At 38.3% G+C, this 27,758-nt stretch overlaps 2 protein-coding genes across 6 annotated transcripts in view; one reads left to right on the forward strand and one right to left on the reverse strand.

The window, feature by feature from the left end:
* Nucleotides 1-508: 508 nt before the first annotated feature.
* Nucleotides 509-19,298, reverse strand: TRMT44 (tRNA methyltransferase 44 homolog). The gene is given in 12 exon segments (XM_055794340.1): nt 509-959; nt 3,448-3,564; nt 4,454-4,844; nt 5,511-5,694; nt 6,362-6,468; nt 9,685-9,756; nt 11,187-11,294; nt 14,057-14,125; nt 15,373-15,592; nt 16,249-16,366; nt 18,859-19,081; nt 19,083-19,298. Coding segments are annotated over 12 exon segments (2,058 nt in total). The 3' UTR covers nt 509-726.
* The window catches only part of ACOX3 (acyl-CoA oxidase 3, pristanoyl), a 36,643-nt gene continuing 28,154 nt past the window's right edge, over nt 19,270-27,758 (forward strand). Inside the window, exons 1-5 of one of the 5 annotated variants that reach the window (XM_055794339.1) lie at nt 19,270-19,403; nt 22,803-22,981; nt 24,566-24,799; nt 25,849-25,920; nt 27,395-27,484. In XM_055794339.1, the coding sequence (XP_055650314.1) occupies nt 22,814-22,981; nt 24,566-24,799; nt 25,849-25,920; nt 27,395-27,484 (564 nt within the window). In that variant the 5' untranslated portion in view covers nt 19,270-19,403; nt 22,803-22,813. Of the gene's footprint in view, nt 19,404-19,529; nt 20,116-21,739; nt 22,062-22,802; nt 22,982-24,549; nt 24,800-25,848; nt 25,921-27,394; nt 27,485-27,758 lie in introns of those variants that run through there. The other 4 variants (XM_027790710.2, XM_005229805.4, XM_027790718.2 and 1 more) reach the window with 4 other exon arrangements.

Genomic DNA, 27,758 nt, shown 5'->3' on the forward strand with positions numbered 1-27,758 from the left:
AGAAACCTTAACATTCCAGTATTATTAAATAAATTTTCTACTATTTTCTACTATTACTCCTTATTTAAAAAGGCGGGAAAGGACAGGTTGGCCTCAAAAGCCCTAAAACCCAACACCTACATGTGAAAACTTCCATAATAATTTCCTAGAAAGTTATTCGTCAAACCAATACTCATTTTGAATCAGTAAGAAAAGGAAAGGAGGACTAGGGTCTGACCAAGAAAGAAATGGTACTATGTAGTATTATTTCATAGTAACGTGGAGACAAAGCTTTCAGGTCAGGAAAGAGTGAAGTCTCTCCAATTCTGACTCCCAAGAGTCACCGTGAGTCACAAGAAACCATAAATTCTCCTGGAAAATCTGGAACAAAACAGCTAATTTTCAGGGTTTGAAAATGCTGCATCATGTACATTTGGTCTGATTGACGATCATGAAGAGTGTTTTAGGAAATTAGGTTTTTAAAGCTTTTCAACTTATATAAATGCATGTTAGACAAGCCACGACAAAATCCAGAAGTATATACATGCTTTACTATACCTTTTCCATGTTAATAAAAAAAACATAAAGAATTAAAAATACAGGCAAACTTGTAACTAAGTGGAAAATAAGATACACAAGAATGGCAAAACCCCCTCCAAATCATACAGTTTTTCATGCACTCGGCAGTCCTGAAGACAATCAGATTCAGTTATATACACAAACTTAAACGTAAGTGGCAGTATTTCATTACTGTATATGTTTTTTCTTTTTAATAATCTGAGACTGCCTTAGCTCCTCAGTCCCATGAGCATATGGGCAAGATTCAGAAGGCAAGGAACAGCCATCAGGATGATGAATGAAAAACCAACAGAGACGTGTTTTAAATGCTTCAGCTGAAAGGCGTCGTTTCACTTCAGGCTTAGTTTTCCTTGATGGTTTCTCTTTTCTCCAGTCACGAATATGAACTCTCCCATTTAGAACTAAGATTTAAAAACAAACAAAAATATAGCTGTTAATAGACAGGCATGGGAATTATACTGGAAAAAATGTATAGTGACATTCTGTGAATTAAATACATATTCTACAAATGGATCACTCAGGCAAAACCAAATGTGCTACTTGTACAGAAATAGAAGTGCACAACAAACCAAGATTGTACAGATATGGTCTAAAGAAGAATTGATCCATTTCTCTGTGAGATGTTTTACTGTCGTCTTTGTAGAGGTTTGTTTATTTGTTTTGAATACAGCAGTTAAGTTCATTTAGACTAAGATCCTCGGAATTTGGATTGCAAGTACTGACAAAAAAGTTTCAACCAGAAGAACTGTAATCCTTCCTGTGTTCAAAAATTTATGGCTCCACATTTAAAATGTGATTACCAGCAAAAATCTAGTAAGGCTCTTCTACTACTTTCACTACACAGAAATGCTCTTGCAAAGACCATTGTTCACTGACCCAAAAATACACTGCATCAAAGAGACTACAAGTGTAGTCCTTCATAGGAATCAACAGTGAATTATTGTGTAATAAAGATTCAGTGCTTTGTTGTTTTTGTTGGTTTGGTTTTTTTTTTTTTTTAAATAGTTTGCTGGTTTAGGTCCATGAACTGCACACAACACATTTGTGAATCTCTATCAACTCCTTAAATGTGTAAGCAAAAAAGAATAAAAGGAAGTTACTAAGACAGAAAGAAAAAACATAGATGTAAGACCACAGTGAAATGAAGGAATAATCTGGCACTTCTAGATTGGCTATGCTCTGTTTTCGTATTCTGCTTCGATCATACCTTCTATATCACATATATGTAGCTTGGAGTAGTTAACTGATGCCATTCTGCATTCTGATGATCACTATTCAAAAGCTAACGAGTCCAGTGAAAGCTTAATATTACACACTCAGGCCTGAATGAATCCATCCTTCCAGGCTTCCTTGTGATACACAAATAGATCTGACCTCACACACAGCCAATCCAGAAGTGGGTTCAGCAGAGCTTTAAAATCTCTCTCAAACTAAAACCAGCAGATACAGTGCTATTTATGATCAAGCATTTTTTTTAAAAGAAAATCAGTCCCATATTTGATAAGATGCCTGACCAAAAGAAACTGCCACAGATCAGTTACTCTAAGACCTTTCTTGTGTGTGTGTGCACACGAGCATCCCTCTTTTCCATGTCTTTAAAAGAAAAACACTTCAGAAAAGATGACAGAAGAGCTGAAGCCATGTTCTTCTCTCTCCTCTTTGGCATGAACAATATCCTTCCAGACCTCGTGCTGGCAACAGTCCCTTGTCATCGTGACATGCTACTTCAGGGAAGAATTAAATGGTCTCTACTGAAGCCCCAGGGAGTTCCCATGTGATGTATACTGCTGAGAAAGATCCAGCCTTAACCCTAGTCTTTCTGCAGAAGTAATGTGCAGACAGCATCCATGTCAAATTAAAATGCTCATTCCATGTAACAAGATGCAAATCTATTCCACCTGTCCCTAATGACAAGAAATCAAATTCAGACACACAATGAACACAGTGTGACCAATTCTTTTAAATAGCTGGTAATTCAAAAGGATTTCAGTATAGCTGCACATTTTATAATTGCCAAGTGTACAGAAATCATTAGTTGAAGCTGAACTAAGTGGAAGCCGCTAATTTAACCACTAGAAGCAACTAGGTTGCATTCTCAGGATTCTCATTGCCATCCATGAGTTGATCAATATTTTACAGCTGATGTAGAACTGTCGGGACACAAGAAGTTAACATACTTCCAAGCCTGAAGCAGCCGTAATACTGGTAAAAACCTGCAGATCCTGTATTGCTGCAAAGCTAACCTTACTTTTGCAAAACTCCACACTGACAAAAAAACCCAAACAACCCACACCAAAAACTAACCACACAAAAGACACCACCATCACAGTACAATAGGAAGAAGAAACCAGCTACCAACAAATCCAGCCAACCACAGAAACTTGCTACTGAGTTCTTTCGGCCAGGCACCACAGGCTACACATCAAGCCCCACAGTTACAGATTCTTACAGAGACTAGTTTTGTTTTGTGTTGGCATTTACACTGTGGGGCTTGGTAAGGCCAGACAAAGTCTCATTTAAATGCTTTAGTGAACTTGCTCTGCATTTAACAGCCCCCAAATCATCAATATACTTTATAGGAAAAATAAAACTAGTCTTTAAGTCAAGCAATAGCATTAAATTAGCCACTTTAATGAAGGACTTGTCTTTTCAGGTACAGTCAGTCTAGAACAACGCTTTGCTGATAAGATGCCTTACAGATCTCATTCAAAAGCTTTAGTAACAGTATCTTGGAGCAATAGGCACATAAAGAATATTCAGTTTTCCACAAAGGTATGCAAAGCAGTTAAAAAATTCACCACCATAGTAATTTTTCAGTTGAGTTTAACTCATATAGAGGAGATAACATAATTAAAAAAAAAACCAAAACAAAGAACCAAACCTCCTTACCTTCAAATACCTGATGATTGTTCTTAAGTAGTGTCTGCAGGCCTCCATATTCACTCTTTAGTCTTTTTAAAGTCTCTTTATTTAAGTGTTCTGCTACTTCTTTCAAAGAAAGGCTTTCTGCAATAAATAATGGTGAAGCTATTAAAATTGCATATATATAAAATCCTAAGAAAATTTAACTTCTATACAAGTTAATGATTATGAGCAGAATCTGTGAATTATCTACCAGTACTGCAGCAACTTTGTACTCCCAATATCATGCACGATATGTATTGTGTATGGTTATTATCTGTAAAATAGCAGCTTTCATTCTACAGCACTCAAGTCAGAATATCCACAGTAAGACGTATTTTTTTATTTTCCCTGCTTTTTTTACAGTAGCATATAACATTCCTTGTGATAAGCATAATTTACATGTAGTTAGAGAGAAGAGAGAATGATTTAAAGGATCTCCTGTACCAGTAACTTATGACAAACTACAGTAAGCAATAAAACCAGGTGGAGGAAAATGGAAAGATGGTAGTAGTGAGAACTAACTGAATTAACAGCAAATTCTTTTTCTTCCTAAGACTAAACTAAAAATTCCTCATCATATCATAACCAAACGGCACTTCAAAACACTTATCACACAGTTCTTACATAATTAGAGCTAATTATTAAGTACCTATACAAAAATAAACTTAATAGATGTAAAGTGTTCTGGTTTGGTAAATGGGGAGGAGTTCTGGGTTTGCTTTGGGTTTTTTAAATAAAAATTGACTCTGTCCTAGTATTTAAATGAAGAGGGAAAAAACCCCACACCGGTTTCAATATAATCTTATATGCCTTGTTTGCATCCCAGTGTGCAATCAGAGAAGGGAAAAAAAGCCTTTGATTGCTACTGTACTGTTCTTGGTATTTCCTAAGATCTATTTAGCTTACTAAACTTCTAATTATGTAAATTCATTGGAAAAGACATCTTCTACCAGCAAAAGCAAAGGATAATGTAAAGGACATACAATCTCACCTCCTTGATTCCAGGTGTTTGTATTCCCATCAAGCATATTAGAACATGATTTTTGGGGGACTGCATTTAACAGCAGGTTTGCCACATTGAGAACCACATCATCTACAAAATCCTGAGGGAGGGAAGCACAATTCCTGATTTGTTCTACTTTTTCTCTGGGTTGAAATTTAGGCATCCAAACTGTACCAGCAGTCTCAGTCTCATTTTCAGGAAGTTCTGAGCGTGCTTCTTTGCACACATCATCAGAGTGATCCTTATGATTAAATCCAACTCTTCTGTCACACATGACCACAGCACAGGTCTGACGATTATTAATATACTGTGTTATCTGCTTGTCAATCAGAGCACGTTCTGTAGGTGGATAGGTCCTATTTTTTCCAATCAGGCTTACCTATTTTAGCAGAAACACGCAAATCACTATTTACACAGAGTCCCATACTTACACACAGCCCCCAAGTCTGCACATACCTTACACAGGCTTCTAAATCTACCTACAGGAGACACCCATTCAAAGTCAATGCTTATTGACATTTGTCAGTTTTTTAATTTTAGTTTTCAAATATTGGTGCCACAGAAGAAATCCAGTAATCAAACCATAATCCATCACGCCACACAGAGCAGGAAGATTGTTCCTGACCCTCAGATTATATAAAAAACTAAAGCTGGACACCTCTTCCTACTCTGAGAACATTTCACTTTGAATTTCATGCAACATGAAAAACAGCCAAATTAAGTAGAAATAAGCAACACAGGCAGCTGGAAAAAAATAAGTTTTGTAAGTTTTCCATCCCATAGGGTGGCAACAAATAATCATAAAACTTCCATTCTTTCCTGTCTTTAGGATTGTACCTATGACATTACGAGCAGAACACCCAAGAAAACAATAAGTAATTTTAGTCTCTCTTCAGAGCATATTGTCTCAAGTAATGCAACTGACTGTAGCCTGATCTTACAATAAAAAGAACAAACAATAATAATGAACATTTATCTGCTTCAGAGAGCTAGCAGCTTAAAAAAAAAAAAAAAAAGACAAAAGCCCTACACAGTCCAAAATTACCCTTTTTGTTGATGGAATTCTAAGGCAATCTTCTTCCACATCAAAGCCGCATACAAATCCCACTTGGGCAACAAAATCAAGATACTCTCTGTACTGAGTTTTCTTGCTTTGTCTTCGGCTGTATTTTCCATGGAAATCAAAGAAGCAACATGGCAGCACAAAGTAGCAACATGAATAGGAAGACCTACAAGAAAGACAACAAACTGCCGAAGGGAAGTAATTTCAGAAAACACACATACTCAGCAGATAACCCACAAGATACAAGCAATAATGGACATTTTTGTTAAGTGCCAGAACTTCTTGAAATAATATTTCTATGTTCCTCTTTCAGTAGCTCTATTAGCATAATCAAAAATACTGTTTCACAAAGTATTTGCTATGGCAAATTACTGTGCCAAATTGGTTTGCAGAACGGAAACTCTAGATACAAAATTATTGCAGCTGGTTGTGAAGAGCACAACAGTTCAAGGAAAGGCAGAACCAATAGCAATTTTATTTTAAAAAAAGCAGAAAACCCCAACTAAATAACAAACAGATTCAAATCTAAGGAATAAAAATTAGTTGGTTTTTGCACTTCAAAAGCAAAATGTATTGAATTCTCTGAGAAAGAAAATACTACATCTACACTTCTCCGCAGGAAGAGAAACATTTTGCAAAAATAATCAATTGGCATCAAAAGCAGCAGGCCCTGCAAGGACCACAGATGCAGCTGTAAAAGTGACAGTTTTCAACAAGCCCACATCAGTAATTATTTTGGGGTTTTTTGGTTGGGTGGGGGGTTTTTTTGTTTGTTCCATTTGGGTTTTGTTCTTTTTCTTCCTTCCCTCCCACTCCTCTCCCTCTGCAAATACCTAGCTGCAATTACAGGTATCCATGGTGTTAATTCATCTGAATGGTTTCCTATGAGCCAGTCAGTGTCTGGAAAGAGGTGACTGTCACCTGGCATGATTGTAGATTCCTAGAAAATCAAACAATAAATTACAAGTTTCTTTATATTGTTGCTTAGTGCTTTATTACCAAATGAAATGTATTTAAAGTCATACAAGCTGACAAATACAAGATGAATGAGAACAGACACCAACGTTTTCCTCAGTCTGCACTTCTGCCAGGTAGTAATTTTTTATAGCTACAAAAAAGTAATTTAGCAACAGCTATGCACAAATGTTAGTCAGACAAAGAATGGAATAATAATTCTGATTAAGATATCCGTCACCCTAAATATTTGTAAACAAATATCATACATTGCATTATGATTTCTTGCTGTTCTCCTTCTCTGGACTCAATTTTTCAGAAAGCCACTTAATTTTCTACGTCTTACGCTCCTAGGACTCATGCAGCAATTAACCAGAACACAGCTTCACTATTATGTTCTTCCTTCAGAGACTCTTCCCAAATAAAATCCTAATATACATAACACCACTCTTCACACCCTATAATTCACATATAACAAACCTAACCCAGCCCAACACTTTCCCTGTTTATGTTGCCATTTGATCCCCTTCCAAGTTGTGTCAAGGCTACCATACGATACATGCAAAACAGGAGCAAAAATAGGAAACAATAGTTCAGAGAAAGGTGGCTTCTTTGGTGGCCTTTAGAATACTGTTTTGCCTCATGGAAATTCAATTTGTATAGATTGAGCAGACATCAGCAGAGAAGTCTTCCCAACATAACATTGGTGCACAGAATAGTTATTAGCCTCAAAAATATTCTATGCTGAATTCTATAAGAAAAAAAACCCGAAAACCAAAACCACCTTAAAACCAAAATCACCAAACAGTATGAATTCTTCATACAGGTTAAATTTTAAGTTCTAGAGTGCCTTTAACATTTAACTCACACACATGTTCTTCTTACCTTGAACTAAGTTCAGCAAAGAAAGCACTTAAAGATGTTGACACTACTGAAGTACACACTATTATGTAAAAAAGTATCTATAAATCTCAAAATAATTATTGGGCAGATGTGGAAAAAAATTAAATTTTAATCTCCACAGACTGTTAGGAAAAGCCCTAAAAATTATGCCATACTCTCTTTTTATATACCAAATGAATGTTTTACGAGCTCCAAATTCAGAATTATATGTAAAGCACTACCTGTACAGAAATCTATACATATAAAAAACCAACACCCAAAACCCACAAAGAAACACTTGTTAGGGTATTTCGGAAATCTCAGATTACCTCTGTTACACCCCAATTCCTCTCTGCAGAAAGCAGCGTTAGGTGTTTTAAGTATCAGTACAGTGTATTATTGTTCACTGTAAATACTACATATCTGACTATTTTTAGTTCTGCATATGTGTTCCTAGAAAATGTATGTAACAAAGTTTTTTTTGGCAGGTTAATGGATTGGCAGATTAGTTAAATCAAGTGTTTGGTAAGCGTTTTCTTATGGTTGATTAAACAAGTTACTCCTACATTACATTTCAGTTTTGATCATTCAGTTTAGGCATAGCATGAATTATCAGTGCCACACTCCACAATTTGACAGTCACTCATAATGAAATGTGTATTCGCCCTGCCTGACAGCAGTTTGGCGATGCCAAATGCCACCTGTTACATTCATTTATATTGTTAGTATTGGCACTGTATATGTCACAGATGGCAATATCCATCCTGCAACTCAAGCTTTTAAGTAAAGATCAAAACAAAATTAGCTTCAAGGGTAACAAAAGGCTGGATGCAGGTGCCTTCTTGCTTCTGTGGCTCCTGTTGCTACAGAAGCCTTACAAAATCATTTCAGCCTTCCTGTACAGTATGTAACTCCCCCCCCCCCCCCGCCAATTAGTACTTTCCTTATATGCATATTTTTGATTTTTTTATTGTTTCTGTCTGGCTTTTTCAACTGTTCTCTATGAATTTTTTTTTTCTCCTTTTCTTTTAAAAAAAGACAAATAAAACCTATCCTTTTCTAATTTGTTCCCTCATGGTGCCGAGAGGGACAGTTGATGCTCAGAAGTTTCCCTAAGAGTCAAAAAAACTGAGAAACTTTAAACAGCCAGACCTTAATATGAAATGAATATACAAAATTCAAAGATTTCCACAACACAGAAACATGGGCAGGAAAAGGAATATATAACATGAAGGAAGAGAGAAGATGCTGTTTGGTATGATCAAAAGTGACTTAATATAGTACAATAGGAACAAATGAGCACCACAGCTTGATATTTTGGATTGTTTCATGAAGCCTGTCACTAAGATCTGGCTGCAGACTGCAGCAAAGGAATCTGGCAGTTTTGGCCATTTGTACCCAAAATGGCAGGGTGGCAAAGAAAAGGCTGCACCAAGACTGTGAAAGCTCCACCTCCCATCTGTGAAAAATGGTACTTTTTTTCTGATCTAAGTTGTTAGTATTCAGAGATATGTTGAGTTAACTTTTTTTAAAAAACTACTAAAGAATAACTACCGGTAGAAAATCCTTTTAATATACTGGACACTGACAACTTTTGAGAGAACCGAGTGAGAAATTTTAGGAGTCTAGAGAACAAGAAACCAGAACACCTCACTTCCAAAGGGAACTGTTCATCAGCACCACACTTTAACAAGTATCAGACCAAGTGAATGTTCCTATGCTCGAATTGTTCCTGTTCTCATAAAAATGCTAATGTGGAACTTGGAATATAATCCCTCTTTCAGACTAATTTTCCTGTTCATTTTTTTGAAGGCTATTACTGCAGTTATTTACCACAAGGTCAGTACGGCAGAGTACTGGCTCCTTTGAGGTTCAACAATTTTTTCCCCAGAACGGCACATAGCACTAGAAGGTCAGAATCACTCTCAAGACTAAACTACTCACAACTTTGGATATAGTATCTTTTATGAGGTACAGTGGTGCAAAGCAAGCTGCTTAATACTCATCTTCCAGTATAATCAAAGATTGTTTCATGCTATGCTTGCCTGTACACGCAGTAGGAAATGACACTAGTCTTCTCAGCTGTAAAATGAGGAAGTTGCAAATATGCAAGGGTACGATACAGCACGCTCTCGTAATTCCCTTTACAACTTACAGTCACATAAGACATATGGGTGGCATCATACCAAACCCACAGATCACTTTAGACAACTGTCTGTAACCCAGTATGTTTGATTACATTTACATCAACACAACATGAAGCAATGAACACATGAATAAAACTATAAATCAGTAAGATTTACATACATTTGCATAATACCTCTAAATGAGTTTCTGGTCCATACATGTCCCATATTTTCCTTCTCCTCACATCAATTCCTCTACCTGAATGCTGAAATATTTGAACAAAAAGTATCATTTTGAAGTTCAATTTTTAGCAGAAATTGTCAAACAGGCTCACTAAATGTATATATTAACAATTATTATTTCATTCATACTAAAATTTAGACAGAATAAAACACATCTTCACCATTTCAGGCAGAAGCTAAATACTTCTAATCCTTTCTTTCCCTTCTAAATATGAAGGGAAAGCCCAGGAAGCATTAAGAATATATTTGGTTTGAAATTTTATCTGGGCACACCCATTGAAACTGCTCTTGAAAATCTGGATCTCTAAAAAAGTAAAAGCAGAGGTAGTGGGGTTTTTTTTGTTTGTTTTTAAAATACCAAAACTTTTCATAAGGCAAATATTACTGTAGCACCCACAGGGCTCAGAAAAGAGTGCTACCCTAAACAGTCCTTGCTGGAGAACCATCTTTCAAATACTGAAATCAATTAGGCTGCTGGAGTCCAAACACACTTTCCCCTGTGTAAATTGATGAGAAGAGGAAATAGGACTGGAAACTAAAACAAGAAATAAAGAATGCGTAAGTAACAGATTCTGAACTTTAAGAACCTTGTGCAGAACTAATCAAAGTCTATTACTAAAAAAGGCTCATAGAACTCTCACACACGATTTTTTTACAGTCAACAATGTTTGCCAGTGCTACAGTGATGATGACCTAATGATGCATGAAAAGAAATGTCTACAGGAAAAACAGCATCTCAGATAAATTTTTCTGGACATACAAGGATAGAGTGTTTCTGTTAAGAGAATCTGGAACTTCCCTCCTGCCCCTAGTCCCCAGCATTTATTGATCTAATAGGAGACGTTAATTTCCTCTATAGATTTTAGAACGTTCTCTTAGAAGTGGAAAATACAATTTTCTGAAAGAGACAGACCCAATTTTAATGGGTTTTGTTTAATCTCACTGACCTTTTTTTGTTGTTTCAGAAACTATGCCTCAAGAAACCAAATTTTGCTGTTGCCACTCCTCAAAGCACAAATTAACAAATCCAGGATTGTTTTTAAAGATAAAAAAAACCAAAACATTTTCAGGACATGACAAGTAGAATTAAATTTCTATAAAGTTAAGTTCATGAACAAAATCTTGTGAGAGAGAATCTCTATGTTAAGATTCCCCATTCCTTTTTCCTTTGTCTACAGCATAATGAAATCACACCATTACTTTTTCTTTTCCCTCTTTGTTTCTTACCTCAGAAAAACAGCCTTGAATTGAAATGAATTGCACCAGTAAAAATAGATAAGTGAAAGGTTTCTAAAGCTCTGCTAGGATTTTCTCCTGGTAACTAGAGTGACAAAATCCTATTTGCGACATGAATTAACTGAATTTTGGGTATTTACATGCCAGATAAAAGGAAAGCATAACAAAAATATTGGCTACCTCTATTTTTTATTATTTTAAAAAGCACTCTATTTACCCCTTCATTGTTTAGAATATGAACCAGTAGACCATTTCCACATCCAAGATCTACAAATGACTGTTTCTTGGTCAACCCTTTTTCCTTTCTTTCTTGTTCCCAAAGAATCTAAGACAAGAAAAGAAAACATATTAGACTTCTGCTCTCAAGCTTCCCTGTAAGAAATCAGTAAAGGTTATTGTAAATGTAAGGAGAAAGCTGGAAGAGAATGCAGATGTGGCAGAAAAGATTCACTGTACTCACAGAGAAAACAACTTGAGAGGGAAAAAAACCCAACCCCAAAGCCTCTAAAACTGTTTATGGCGAGGGGCAGGGATTATGTTGCAGAAATACCAGTAATTTTCCAAGTGCTAAGCACGCCCTCCTGAGTTATTGCAGTTTGAAATTAATCAAGGCTACACAATCCTGGGCTGGACTGAACATAAGTGGTAAAAAACATATACAAAACACCGTAACACATGGTGCAAGAGATGAACAGAGGAAGCAAGGGAAGTAGCAAGTAAACTGTCAGCAGTGTATTTGCAAGTAACACCACAGAAGCATTTACATCCAACTGTATTAAAGAAAGAATTGGTGGCAGAGTGAAAACAAAACCAAAAATGTTCTTTGTAAACAGTTTGCTATATGTTTGTATATGTAACATCACATTCTACTGAACAAGGCAACAGTCAGCTGCCCCAAATTCTGCATCAGTTAAAGGGACTTTTAGCCCGATTATAGTCCCTGCTATGTACCAAAGTAGTTACTTTTCCATAGTTAGTTCATAGTTAGTTACTAATTGGACATTTGTCTGCAGGACATGGAGTAGTCCCTATTACCGTCAAACTCTTTTTCCTTCAACGACAAGCTACAGAGCACACATTCATCTACTCTGCACACTTACTTTACTGCAACTAACAAAAGTCCTCAAGAGTATTTAACCATAAAAATTAATATTTGTAACATTGCTACTTGTTAATTTGTCAGTTTTGCTAGAGGGAAAGAAGCTGCAGATAATCCATGAGATTATCAAACTATATTTACATTTTTAAATGTACCAATCATTGCACTTTTGCACTCTAGGCTGCATCCTGGAAATCCCTAATCACCTCCTACACAGATCACACCTATCCTCCATCCCCTGCTGAGTTTCTCATGATACAAACTGAATAGCTACTTCTTTGGGTATGTGCCTAGACAGCAGGTGATGTAATGTGACTGCTGAGTAAAATGAGGTCAGATTTAGATGCCTTAAATCCATAAAAATTTAACACTGGGCCCACCTTTTCTTAACCACCTGTTTAACACACTTCTAAATAATGTTTAATCTAAATAAATATTATATACCATCATAAAGATACCTGAAATTTTTGAAGTGAGGTTAGGTTATTAATAGCATACTTTAAGCTTTCATTTATATAAGCCAGTTATTGGGTGATTTTAATAACTTTCTGAAAACTACTGCTTACGTCAGCTAAAACACATTAACACTGTAAACTAACACTAATGCATAAAAATTCTCTCATTACAGAATTTTCTGAGGGCTACAACCAATTGTCAACATCTAATATCACGGTGATAAAAATGGTAAAAGATAAGTTTAATATATAGCTTTTTCCACAAGCCAGTATCATAGATTGGTTCAGTTGGAAGGGATCTACAACAATCATCTAGCCCAACTGTCTGACCACTTCATCACAACCATTTCTCTGATGTAAAAAGTTCTCTCACATCAACATGACAATCAAGATTTTGAGTGTCCTAGGTCAGTCAGGCTTCTTCAGATAATTTTAAAAATCCTTACGGGGAAAAAAACCCCGGGGTTCTAAGTTTTGTCAACCATCAAAATAAACTGGCCCTCAATGAGTTCTGTAAACAAGCTACCTTACTTACATTTACCGATTTAGAGAAGATGTAAGAGGTATCTACATTACACTTTAAGGCAGACCTGTTTTTACCACACTCTGGACAGCAGTCAAAAGTATGTGCCTACACAGTGACAAATTTTGATGCTGTTTAAAAATCTGAAGTTTTTAGTGACTGCAGGTAGCAGAATTTTCATAAATTCTGACGTACGCAGGTGCCTTAGAAAACTGCATCAAGCACGTATCTGCATTCCTACCATCTACAGTTGACTTTATTGCATCTGAAGATGGGATTTAAGCTGAACTTTTCTCAGGGAAAAGTACAGCAGTGAAAAACCTTTAGCATAAAATTAGCAAGTGGTAGACATATGTATGAAACAATAGCTTTTGATCTCCAAATCAGCCCATCTAATCACTATTTTTCTGCTGTATCATTGCTTTTCATTTTACCACTTAAAAAAAATATCAGATCTTGTCTGTGTAGGTCAAACCTCCTGTGACAGGACCGCAAATCTTTATCACATCTTCACAGAGAAGTTTTAGTAGCCCTCTAAACTCTTCACTGTTATTGTCCTGATTTTTGTGGTATAGGGCAGTATAAAAACAAAAAATTAACCTATTTTCCCTTTGCTGTGTCACATTCTTTTTTCTTTTTCCAAATCTGTTATAAAATGCCTACTTCCTTTAATGACATATTATATGTAAATCCCTGAAATCCCAAATGAAACTTGAATAGTTATAGACATCAATTTCACTTTTGGTTTAAGGTGGGCTTAAAAACATTGTAATAAGAACTTTTCTCTCTGCTTAAATGAAAGCAAAAGCAAGAAAAACTCCAAATCCCAGAAAACTCATAACCCTTCTCCTACCCCCTTCCTTTTGCTTTGTATGTCTGTAATCACTTCAAGTCATTCTATTTGAAAAACTGCAAAAACTATAAAATGAAAATACTGATTTTCTTTAGAGAGCTTCTACTATTGGGAAATAGAACCTTACAGAATGCTATTAGGCAAAGAGGTTCCCTACCAGCAAGTAAGTGGCAATGGCAACATCTTCATAAACAAATTTCTCAGGATCTGTCACTTCAGGCCACACCTTCAGTAAAAAAGAGAAAAATTATTTTCTGTACCATCTGAAATTATTTCCAAAAGTGCTCAATTAAAGCGATCTGGATACCCCTCCACTTCAATAGGTTTCTGCATTTTGCAAATTTTGCATTTTAACCTCATAAAATAATATACTCAAAGAATATAAAGACTGATTTTGTAAGTCACACAAAAGAATCATGGCATAAAAAATGTCTGCTGTCACCCAATCAACGTTTCCAAGAATGTTATTGCTCCATACGTGCAGGTCACAAGCAAACTGCTGCACCTGTTCTGCAATAAAGCATGCATCCTTTTGCTTAACTCTCTCAGAAGAAAAAAGCTTATATTATTCCTGTTATGTGCAACATTGATAACATGAACATTTGTGAATTTATTTTCACAGCTTAGCAGGCATAAAATTATCCTGCCACAACAGAACAAAGAATCTAAACCTGAAATAGACAGAAAGCAGCAGTATTATCCCTAGTTTGTCAACAAGGAATTGCAACAAAGTTTAAAATGCCCAACACTATGCTAATTCTACTGCTGAGCTAAAGACTGAACCGTTGTTACCTTAGCCACAAGTCCAACTTTCCTCTCACCTCTATCCTTCTATTAGTACAGAACTATCAGCAGTAAAACTTTTCAACACTTTCACAGTTTTACAACAGCATTTACTAATATTTTTGCTTGTAGCTAGAGTCAGGATATAGGCATTACTTCATACAGCACTCAAGATGATCACTGTCATTTTTTGGGATCACCAGAATAAAACTATTTTACAACATTACTTGTCTAACTCAAACACATATTAATACAGCATCCAAATTTAAGGAGAATAATAGAAAAATTAACCTACTTGCTAACCAGTGCTATTTCCAGAATCGGGTTTTGGAGAAGAAGGTGCTTTATTTATGACTTCCAGTGTGGATGACTTAGTATTTATGTCCACTAACCTACTGCTTCTTCTTATCAGAAGGAATGCATTCTGAAAAAACCCTAACTCTTCCAAGTATCTAGTGTGAATTTGGCTCTAAATCTTGCTTTTCCAGTTTAGTTCTTTCAAATACTAAATTGTTTTTTTCTCCACATACACAGAAAAAAAACCCAAAACATGAAACCATAAAACATACATTTCAATTCAGTTGCTTCTTTTATTAAAAAAAAAAAATGTAGTGAAAGAAGCAGCTTCACCAAACAACCAACCAAAAATATAGGAAAACATATTATTACTGCATCTATTGCTAAACTTACCTTTACCATCTCTTTGTATTTTTCCTTAAGGTCTTGATAAACCTCGCTGTATTTTGCCACAGAAATGAGCGAGAGTGTACTTTTAAACTCACTGGGCTTTTGCTCCACAGACCATTTAGCCAGTTTGGACAAAAGCTCATTTCCAAGCCATGCTAGTTTGGGATATGCAACTCCATCTGAAAACCAGTCTTCTGGAAACAGGGCTACAATAGACACAGACCTTTAAAAATAAAATAAAAACTTTGTATAAATAGAGCGTATTTCATTACAACAGCTAGCTCAAAGAGTGAGAAAACAATGATTAAGTGATCAGCAGATCAGAGGTATAAAAGCAGGCTGAACAATAAGGAAATACGTGATACACAAAACCAGAAGTAAAATAAAACGGTGATGTTACTGAACAGTCTCCCCTGAATTTTGTTAGACAGCTCATTATCTGCCAATTCAAACACTGTACATGAGTGTCCATGCTGCGATTAACATAATGACTGAGGACTCACATATGACGAACAACCTGATTTAGCAAGATATCCAAACATTAACTAGTAAAATTGACTTCATTAAACTAATGAAAACAACAAGAAAATTTAGGAGGAAAACATACCAGTCAGCATATTTCATTATTTCATCACCTCTAACTTGACTCAGATTTCCTTAGAGCTACACCCTCAGGTGCTCAGGACCAAGCTGCAATGGTCTACCTTTCAATGACTGAAGCTCAATAGGTTCGCATTGCATTAAGATCACACCACTACTGTCATTTACTAATCAAACAGAAAATTACACAAACCAAATCACCTCGGTACAAATACTAAAACATGGTGTGATCCTTGCAATAACTCAGGGTTTGCTTCTTTTCTCACTCCTAGCACTTACCATTCTTCATCTTTTACATGTGTAAGTTGAATTTGATAAATATTGCACTTTTTAATCTGGTATTTTCCTTCACTGGTTTCCTCCAAAGGCAAAAAGGTCACAGTCCCATTGTAAATATCTGAAAAGATATGTAAACAGTGATATATTATTCCATGGTGCAAACCATCCTGGTTAGCACCAAAATAAACTTTAGTCTCTTTACTAGTGCAAACTAGTGAGGCAAGATCTAGGACAACACAGGAAGAACCATAATGCTACAAACAGATCTGTTTCTCAGGGTGCCTGACATCTGAAACTACTGAACTGTTTGAATTTTCAAAATTTAGCATTCTGCTGCATGTTTCCAAAATATCTAAGGCTGGCCAGTAAGAATATTCATTTTCTTAAAACCTAACTATTTTAGTAATGTAAAAGCTAGACAGTGAGGGGGTTTTAGCACAAAAGTGCTGCTTTCCCCTACCCCACAGTAAATGTGTAGTCCTGGGAAGCACATTCCAAATTAACAGAGACTTACGTATCACCCCAATATTAGATAACCAGCCAGTGCAATATTAAAAAATAATCCATAACATCATTACTATCTATCAATTTTGCCATGTTCGAACATAGAATCTATTATGTGATTATAATTAAGTATAACTACACTTCCCTTTTAATGTCATGCAGCTTTCCTAATTAAGAGTTCCTGGATTAATCACTGAAAAACCACATTATCTATCCCTAAATTAGGATCTCTCAACTCTGAAGGAAACTACCTAAGATGACCTGTTTTTAGGTGAAGGCATATGTATTATGTTAACATATTAAGCTATGTTCAGCACACCAGGCTACTGATCTTAATGGTATCTATCACCTGTAGAGTAAAACGTTTACATCCAAACACTAGGGACTCTGGAAGAGTTGAGATGGGCTGGCAAACAGCTGTCAACACACTTGAGTGCCTCTACCACATTTCAAGTAGATATTCTGCAATTTTTGTCACATTTCATTCTCTAATATCATGCAGGTACCATAACTCCTACACAAGTGAAAACAGAAAGAGGGAGAGTGTGTCCTTTTGAAATAACTTACAAATAAAAAGAAAGGCAACTGCACTGAAATATGAATGGCGTGATCAAGCGTAGTACTCACATACTGTTTTTTTAGAAAATCTTAATATCTTAATTTCTTCCCTATATACATGCTATAAAGTGACTCTAAAACATTTATTATATTCCTTATGTCATATGATTCGTATGCATTATTACTTTATAAGCCAGTTGCAAAAATATTTTCAGCTATTTATCCAGGATGCTTGCTTCAGAATAACTTACTAAGTTCTCATTTTTTAAAATCATTTTTCAATCACCATCAAAGCAAACATTCTGCTAACTGCAAATCTTCCAACTAAGAATGTTATATTGGCTAAGTAATCAAACTTCAATGGACTCCAAAATCTGCTGAGACAGGAAAGAGTAATCAGCCATACAAGTCTTGCTATCTCAGCCCATCCTTAGCTGACCCCTCTCTAACATTTTTTATTATAAACATACTAAATAAAAAAAATATTTTCCTAGACTTTTTCTTACAGATAGGCTTTCTAGATGTAGCTCAGGGCCACCTTAACATCAAAAGAAAAACAAAATCAAACCCGCAACATATACTTGTGGGTTGGTTGGTTGTTTTTTTAGAGGGCATCATACTTTCTTTGAAGTCATCAGAGTAAGAATCCTAGGCCACAAGTCATCCTAAGTCAGCTGTCCCCCATAAATGATTATAGGTCTTTTTGCATTGTAAATGTAACTGTTTCTGGAATTCTGATTCTTTTCAAAACGTTACTATTAGAATTTAATCCACATCAACACTTTTTCCGAAATTCATCTTAAAAAGGTGTCAACCTCTACCCTTTATGTTTCTTTATAGTAGGATTTACTGCAGCATATTACCATTGTACAATGCAAAACCAAAAATTAGTCAAGCTTCATTTTTAAACAATACTGAACAGTAAGGAAGTAGACACAAACAGTTCAACTTGGCCAGGCAGGTGCCACAGGTGTGTACTTTTTTTCATTCTCTCTGCATTTTCAAAGGCTACCCATCACTCATTACAAGCCCATAATTAGGTTTGCACTGCAAGCAGCATTCCTGTGTGGGTAGCTTAGGACAGCAGCTTGCATGATGACAGTCCTTCTTGCCTCTTCTTTTTAAGGAAGGCAAAAAGATGAGACATCTATACCTCCTCCTCGGGAGCAGGGGGAAGTCTGGCATCCCTGAGTCCTTCCCCTACCTCAGCAGCACCTTACACATAACACATCAGCTGTTCCCCTACTACGATCTCCTAACATCGAAGCAGGGGCTGTTTAAACCAGAGTCCTGCAGGTGCTTCACCTCCGTAATTTGTATTTCAGCTGCTGACACTTCCTAGCACAACAACAACAACAACAAAGACAAAAGTAAGAGATAAAAAATCTAAGCACAGGACAGGGTCAAAAATCCACCTGCACTCACACAAGCAGTGAAAAAAGTGGTGTTTATCCCTCTTGCGAGCCAACGCGACAGGCCTGCAAGAGACGCGGCACCTGGGGCGCCCCGGCCGCCCCGCTCGCCGCCGCGGGGCCCGCTCCCGCTCACCTTGCACCGCCAGCTCCTTCGGCGGCGGAGCGGCTGGGCCGGCGGGCCGCCCCCGGGGCAGCAGCGTCCTCAGCACGGCGCGGAGCTCGGGGCGGCGGCCCGGCCCGCCCCACGGCGTGAGGGGCGGCGGCAGGTGCCCGTGCCCCGCCGGCAGCTGGCCGCACACCTCCCTCCAGAGCCGGCCCAGCTCCGCAGCCCCAGCGGGCGCCGCTCGCCCCCCCCGCGCCCCCGCCGCTCCCGCCTCCCCACACGGCGGCGACGGGGGGAGACGCTTCCCCGCCCTCCCCGAGCGGCACCGTCCCCTCGGCCTCGATGGCGGCGCCGCACAGCCGCCTGTTGGCCACCTGCGGCTTCTCCAGCCAGACGCGCACCGCCGCCCAGAAGCCGTGAGGCAGCGCGGCGCCGCCATCACGCACAGCCGCCGTCCCCACCGGCCCCATGGCCGCCGCGCCACCGCCGCTGCCGCCGCCGGGCAGGGGGAGGAGGCGGAGCGCGTCGCAGGCTGCTCCCGTCAGTTCCTGAGGCGGGGACGGCGGCGGCCGCAGGTAGGTGCCGCGTCCCCGGTGCACCCCGGGCCGTGGCCTCGGAGCCCCGAGCGAGGCGGAGGCGGGCTGTCCGTCCCACGGCGCCGCGGCCAGGGCGGGCGGGCAGCGCCTCCTGCCAGCCCTGCCCGGGGACCGGCCCTGCGGGGCGCGGCGGGGAACTGCTGCGGTGCGGCGCTGCACGGGGGGCCGCCTGCTCCCAGGAGCGAGTGTGGGTTGCTGGGTTTGTACCCCGTGTGTAGCGTTTGCTTGAAAAAGGCCTGTATCGGTGTGACAGGGGCGGCGGTACCTCAGCGTAGAAACACCTTTCTGAAAGCGGGCTGAAACCCGGGAACGCGGACTGGCAGGCCTCCCACTGCCCGACTTTTCAAGGAAACAAATCACTGTACTTTTTTTTGTGCTAAAAACCAGGATATTACTTAGTCGTCTGGACTTTTTCCTCTGAGCAGAAGCGAGGCCCCACCCTGAATTCAGGCAGCTCACATAGCGGTTTGTGCAATGAAACCTCAAAGGATTCTTAAAGAGGAGGTTTACTTCCCTGCCTTTAGCTTCTCCGGTGTTGTCTTCCTCTGGGCAACTGCTGTCACAGTGTTTCTTATTTTCTGTCGGCTCTACGTTTGCGAGTAATGCTATTTCTGACAGAATAAGGGTACAATACGTTATTCTGGGCAGCTACCATGTGTCTGAGCTGTGTCATCATGCCAGAAAACTGATGGTAATGCACTGCTGACTGAAATACTCCCTCGCGATTCAGATACTGTTGTTGTCCAGGCATGAATTTGAATTAACTAGCAGGAGCATCGTCCACTTAAAAAGGTTTTCAACTCAGCATTTCTCAGTGAAACTGCAGCAGTTCTCAGCAAGTTGAAAATAACGTGTTATTTTTTTACTGCCACACCTGTACGCAGATTTTGAAATACCAGCACAAGGCTGAAGTTAACACTGAGGTTATTCTTTAGGCCAGTTGTTAACTTTCCTATTGTAACTGCCTGTTTCGGTTTCTGGATCACTTTGATATTTGCTTGGAACCAAATTACATTAAAACATTGTGTGAAGACAGAAATTGTAAATTTTTTTGAAGTACAGGATCCTTTGTTTGTGAACACTTTTCTCATTTGAGCAATCTTACTGATTTGCTATGTAAATAAAGTTAGGTTCAATAACTGCAATATTTGCATGTAAATTTTTCTCTGTTCTGAGCCAGAAGCCTTGAACTTCTGCTTGATTTACCTGTTTTCCAGTTAGAAGAGTAATGTCTGTTTATTTGGCTTCAGGTTGAAATGCTCTTTCTCAGTGCCCTTTTTTCCCCTTCTCTATTTCCAAACCTGTTGCTCAGTACTAGAACTGCACCTTCCTAGAACCAATTTGGAAGTCACGTGCAGAAATGCTGTGCTGCAGTCGTCTTCTATGTCTATACTGTCCAGAACTAGGAAATGACCTCCATAAGAGGAGTACGTTAGCAGAAATGTAGTAGGGAGGTACCTCAAGATGATGAGGAAAAAAACATGACTGAAAAAGTAGAGTGCCAAAGTAGAAACTATTAGTTTCTGTACTTTATTCAGTTCATAGTTTACAGTTCATAGTTCATGACTACTTTATACAGTTCATAGTCCATACTGAGCCCTTGGCCAGCCCTGGGCCTGGATGTCCTCCCAGTACCTGTGAGATTGCTTCTTCACGCCAGTCCCCTTGTTATAATGCAGCCAGCTTCTGTTCCCCTGCCTGATTATTTTTGCATCTCACAAGCATAACACTGATCTCTTCTATCTGCATGAAGGGACAGAAATTGCTGGGTGCATTAGGAGCAGGTAGCAGCAGAAGGTACTCCGGCATCTGCTTCTGGAAGCAGCAGAGGAATAAGCCTTTTATCTTTGGGCCAGATTCTAATGCAAAGCGATTCTCCTTTTCTCCAAAACTAGTGCGATTGCACCTACTGATAATGAAATCCAGCCGGGTCTGTGACTTTTTGCAGTGCGCTTGCGTGATCCATAGATGTACACCACAAAATGCCAGCAGGATTTCATGGGGCCTTACTGCTTTTGATCACAAGACCCTCAGGTCAACTCAGCAGAGAAGAAAGTATTTAGGAAAAAAATGTTTAGTGGAAAGACAAACTAAAAATGTTACAAGCAATACGTAACAGAAATGAAAATTTAAACTTTAGGGAAGAAAGGAGAAGTGAAGCTTTAAGTGTGGTTGCAAAGTTCTCACTTTGAATTTATACTTGATATGGCAATATGACACTTCAAGAGAATTTTCCAGAGCTGCATCATCTATGTAAAAGAAAAGCTCTATAGTTCTATGTGTTCTGTTGAAGTCACTATTGTAATAGTTTTATTTGACTTCAATTATGCAGGTTTAGTCTGTACCCTTTACAGACTCCTTGCAGAGAGGGCCTCCTGCTTGTTTCATTTGCCTTCTCTATTAATGATGGACAATGCGCTGATACTGTTCTAGTCTCACAATTCTAAATGTTCACTGTATCAAAGCACTGAAACAGTATACAGGGCTGGAGGTGTGTTTGTTTCACTTATGCAAAGCCACCTGTTTTTTTTCTGCAGTACTCCTAATGGCCTGGACAGATATACCCAGGTAGCATAGCGCTCATGTAGCCATGTGGATCTGTGGGAGCTAACCGAGTTCTGGGCAAGATTAAATTAAGTAAAGGAGATGCAAATGTGCACAATTATACAGACATTTGTTTCTTGCAATTGGCGTACATGAACTAGAAGATTTATTACCCGTTTACTCTTTCATATATTCAACTAGTGGAAGATAAGGGCAGAGTTCCTGCAGTTTCCTTGATGTGTTCAGTCAGGTGTTTATGCACAAACAATAGGTCATCACTTCAGTTATATGAAACCAAACCTTAACATATAACAAAGATGCCATTTAGTTAAAAGTTGTTTAAATGTTAATTAGTAATGTGAAGATAATACAGGCATCTCCTGCATTTGAACAGGGCTTTGTATGCGTCTTTGGGTGCTTTACTATTTTATTACGTTGCATTTAAGTTAGAAGTGAGGTAACAATTATTCTTAAGACATGGGGGCTTTTTGCCTGAATCTTTTATCCCCCCTTTCTTATTATGCCATATTAACCAATGGTGTCCCTGTTTCATATTTTGCTTATTTAAAAAGGGTTAGCTCATATTTTAATGACGAAGACTGTGTCATTCATGTATATTTGATCAAAGGTATTCTTTTTTTCTTAGCTTGTACTAAGCCAACTGAATTAGAAAAATGGAAGGGTAAGCTTTTAGTTGGCTCTGCACTGCTGTACTCTTACATTTGTACAAGTGTATGGATTTAATTAAACAACCCTTTTGATCTCTTTTTATTATTAAAAATGAGTCATCTGTGGTGCTTCAGTTTGTGATGTATCTTTTCTTGTTTGGTGCAGTTTAACTAACAATGGCATCCTCACTGAACCTGAAGGAAGCCACTGGCAATCAAAGTTCATGGGATACTTTGCTACCAGATTTCCCTAAAGGACCGCTTTGCAAATATCGTAAGAAAGCTTCCTTCAACTGGAAGGAGATGGCAGTGTTACTAGATGGTGAAGATATCATCCGGCTTAAGGTAAACTTTGCAAAAATTGTAAGCATGTTTTAATTTTGGAGATATCAGTAGAAGCATGTATGTGATTTTCAAAGGGAGAATATTTAATAATACCCTTAGATACCAAGCATGAAGAAATTGGATTTGTACGTCTAATTTTCAGAATAGAGCAGAACTTTTGAGCAACCTACTTAGCTGTCTCATAAGACTTGTTTCATTACTGAACGTCAGTACAGGGGAGGCCAGCAGATGCTATGTTATAGAACCTCAAGTGTTCATTTCAAAGTGAGAAAGAACTATATTCTACCATATGTTGTCTTTACTGTATTGTTTGCATTAAATCATATATCCTGTGGGTTTATGATACACTTAAGCTGAGCTATGTTCATGGCACTGCCAAACATAGTATTTCTGTCTTCCTTTGACCTGACATAATTTCCTACGATCTGTGCTTGCGTTAATGCTTATGTGGCATTGCAGTTGGACACATTAGCATGCCTGCCTCGCTGAAAGCTAAACCTACCAAAGAAAGAGATTAATTGCAGCACAAGAGATGGTGTGGGAATGCATGACTTGGAGATGTAGGAGGAGAAAGAACTGTTTTGTTTGAACGTGGTAGAGATCTACATGGATTTAAGCTGATCTTGAACATTCACCATAATTATTAAAGTCTTACAAGGTAGATTTGAGAAATCAAGAATGTCTTGTTCTGCACCTGACTGATTGGCTTAAAAGCATAGAAAAACACAAGTGCGCTTTGATGGATTTTCAAAGCTGTATGAGCAAATAGTGTTGTTCATACGGAGAGAAGGAGTGACCCTTTCAAAGAAAACCACAGGAAATCTTCTGGGTTTCTTTCTTCTTACTCTGTCATTCTCTTCAGAGGAGGAAAGGACTTAAAAAACCTTTCAGAAAGATTTTGCCTAAGGCACTGCATTCCCCCTGCCCCCCCCCCCCCGCCCCTATAAATTACATGAAAGATAATTAAGAAGATGTGGATATCCTGAAGACACAGACATCTGAAGTAAAAAAATGCCTTAGTATATCATCTAATGAAAAAAAAAAAAAGGATCCAGATTAAAACATTAAAAAATGCACATCCCCATACTGAATGACTGCATATGATGGTTCCATTAAATGGAGTACATTTCTGCTTTCATCTGGGAACAGAGCAGTTGTGGTAGCTTAATGGCTTTACCATTATGGCATATTTCTAACTGAATGTAATCCCTGGATTTTTTCCTTTATCTTTGGATTAGGGGCCATTGTCCTTTAGATCCTGCCAGTAGCTTCATGTAATGAAATAATAAACTGTTATAAAAAGCAAGTAAGTTTTACCGTACTGTTCTCTTATATTCAGAGTGAATCAGTCCCACACTTACTACTTCGTTGTGAAGGAGCTTTCATAAAATTTAGCTTCATGAACTGTACATTTAATGACAGACCATTTAAATATATTTGTTTATTCTCTAGAGCTTGGGCTTTATAAGTTTATAACTTCTATTAAACCTTAGATTGAGGCTTAGTATTATCCTGGAAGAACATTAACTCATTTTGTTAATGCTTTTAGATTAACATTCTCATGTCAGTTTTTCCCCCCTCAAGAATAGAATCTTCTCTGCTCTGGAAAGTGATCCTCTCTTTGCACATCATCCTGGGGAAGATTTATGCCGTGAGAAATATCAGGAGCTGACATTCCTGCGCTGTAAAAGGCTCTTTGAATATAATTTTCTTACTCAGCAAGAGATCATAGAGAACCCATTAAAGATATTTAATATGATGATCTGCATAGGAATGTACGATTGGTCTCCATGTCTCCAGTATTTCTTACATTGCGGTGTAAGTACGGTTCAAAGGATATAGTGGTGTATATTTAATTTAAGTGTCTGGTAATACCATAATTCTGTTGCTTTCTGCCTGTTTTATTAAAGCTATGTCTTTTCCCGGTCTTTTGTTTTCAAAAATGGAACTCCGTTTAACTGTTCAGAAGAATCAGAGAGCTGTGGAGTGAAGTTTGTGGGTCTTTGTCATTAAGCCCTGTCGTTAAGCCCATGTCTGGAATCCCACCTGGAAAGTAAAGGTGGAGCAGTATAGACAGAGCTACAGAAAGATACTTTGATTCCTACAGTTCCACCTTCTTTTGTCCACTCCTCTGCCTCCTCTCTAGGGCAGTAGCAGCTGAAGAACTTGGTTGTTGGGCCCTATTTAGTGGCTATGTCTTTGCTACAGATACAAGCATCAAAAACGTCCTTGCCTAATCCCCAGTGTCTTGATTCAGGACAGAATCCAGAAGGAATGAAAACCCGTGTAAAGTTTCTCACTGACATCAGTGGCTGGGATTCTGTTCATCAGTTGCTCCCTAGATGAGTCTCTCAGAAAGAATACTTGACATAGCTGGTCAAATAATGTTAGTTTAATTAATTAATTACTACTCACATGGCAGGGGAGGATCTGGAAACTACAGTTTTGTTATGTGAATATGCATCTAGAAAAACTGAAGGTAGTTTTAAAATATGTTCTTGTCTGATCTTGAAGCAGTCACCTTCGGTTCCCAATATATTTGCAATAAAACTAGAATAAAGTTTTACCCTACTCAAGGGGGCATCGGTAAGGATGAGTGGAAAGTGAGCTCGTTAGGCATTTTTTAAGTTTTGCAATGAAGGCTTGAACAGAGCTGTGAAAAGTTGAGTCCTCTGTAAAGGGGCCTTGATAGGATCAAATCCTGACTTACCTTCTCCAGCTGTAATCTAAGTAGTAGTTTACTATGCAGCCTACGTTCTTTGGTTTCTTTAATGGACATCACTATTACAAATTACTATGCATGTGCAATTTGTGCTTTCTATCATGGGGTCACCACTGATTTAGTTCATAATTCTCTGTTTTTACAGGTATTTGCAGGTACAATTTTGAGTGCTTCTATGAGATTTGCAGACTTTGTGAAACAAGTTTATAGCATGGAGGTAATGGGCTTTTTTTGATAACTTGTGAGAAATGGGTACCGTCAGAACTGTGGCACCAGCCGCACCTTTGTGTTATTTCTGATCTCTTTACATACCTAGGTACTTCTAATTATCAAAAGAAGAGACCAATGAGCAAATCCAGGCACTGAGCCCTGACTACCCTGTCCTCACTGCTAGCTATTATGCCACTTCCTGGATCTGTTTTGGACTGTCCAAGTTAACATGCAGACAGAGTTTGGGGACTTCTCCCAGAAGGCAATGTAGATGACGCTACAGCAGTTCAGTCTCCGCCCATAGTCAGTGAAGAGTATCTTAGCAAGTTTTGCATGCTCAAACACTCCCACCTCCCATGTATATGTCATACACTGTGCAATGCATACTGTTGCCATGATGCTATAGAAGTTGTATTCTGATGGTATAAAATGGAAAATAATAATGTCTTAATGCCACAGAAGCACCACACAGAGTGCAGTGGAGACTCAGGACCAAGTACCCTGCAGAATAAGTGCAGCCTATCTGGTATAGAAGGAGCCAATCCTAAACGGTTTCTCCTGTCCATGCCACTTGGCCATGTGGACAGCATTCGCTGGAGATACACATGCTGAGCACACCCAGACTGAGCTTCATGTTTCTTCCTTTATTCTTTATCACTTCTTATCTTTTCTTTTTTTTTTTTTTTTTTTTTTTTTGCCAGCCATTCATCTTCCTTGATTATTTAATTTTCTGAAATTGCATATTTATCTGTCTGCTCATAGACAACAATATACTACTACATAGTTCTGATTGGCTGTCCCGTGCTGAAGATCAGGATGAATTCTTTTAATGATTCTCAGTCTAAGCAAAAGCCTTAGGATATGTATTTTCAGAATTATTTTGCCTGAGGCTTCAGGGTTTGGTTTTGGATTTTTTTTTTGTTTGTTTGTTTTTATTTTCTCTTGCTTTTCAAAGGTTTGTTACTGAAAAGTGTGTACTACAGAACCAGTCTAGGGTAAGGGGCTGTAGCATGCACACTTCAGTGTGGCTTCAAGCAGGCAGTGTTCCTAAATGCTGCTGAGAACCAGGTGTATCAATACATTGATCTGATATATATTTATCCCCTTTAATAATGTAGGCTGTTTGTAATTTTAAAAATAAACAGGCTCATTCTGTTTTCCACCTAAGTTTGGGAGTTCCCAGAATGGCTTGTAATGCAAGTAGACTTGATGATTTTCACTACACAACAGTTCTTTCAACCCAGGCAGCTGAAAACTTAGTGAATGTAGTAAACTGTACCTGCCTGAATGAGTCAGCCATCATAAAATACCTGTTATTCAACTGCAGGCATGTAACTCTAGCCTTAGGGTTACATTTTATTGTTTTTTTGCAATTGCAAGTTACTTTCCAACCGCTGAATTTGCAATCGTCCAGAAATCTTAGAGTTTTAGTTGCTGTAGTAGAAGTGGTCTTGAATTGTGCCTTATATCTCCTTATTTAGATTTTTGGATGTTTCGCTCTGACTGAACTCAGCCATGGAACTAATACCAAAGGCATACGGACTACTGCCACATTTGATCGTAGCACTCAGGTTAGTCCTTAATGCACAGGAATAATTTTGACACTGCTAAGCTCTGTTACTTACTAACAGGACAGAATGATTCAGGGATTTCTTTGATTAAGAAGAAGGAATCAAGTTAAACTCCAAACGCGGAATGTAAAAAGAAACAAACCACCAAAGATTTTCATTATTGTAAATATTTGCAGTTTCTGTTTTCTTGCTCTCTCTTCTGGTTGTGTGATAACTATAGCAGCCGCCTTCTTTGTTGTGTCTCTTAAGGAATAGTTGGATGTGCATATTAAAT

Source organism: Falco peregrinus, chromosome 2, assembly GCF_023634155.1.
Source record: "Falco peregrinus isolate bFalPer1 chromosome 2, bFalPer1.pri, whole genome shotgun sequence".
In the NCBI taxonomy this organism is placed as follows: domain Eukaryota; kingdom Metazoa; phylum Chordata; class Aves; order Falconiformes; family Falconidae; genus Falco; species Falco peregrinus.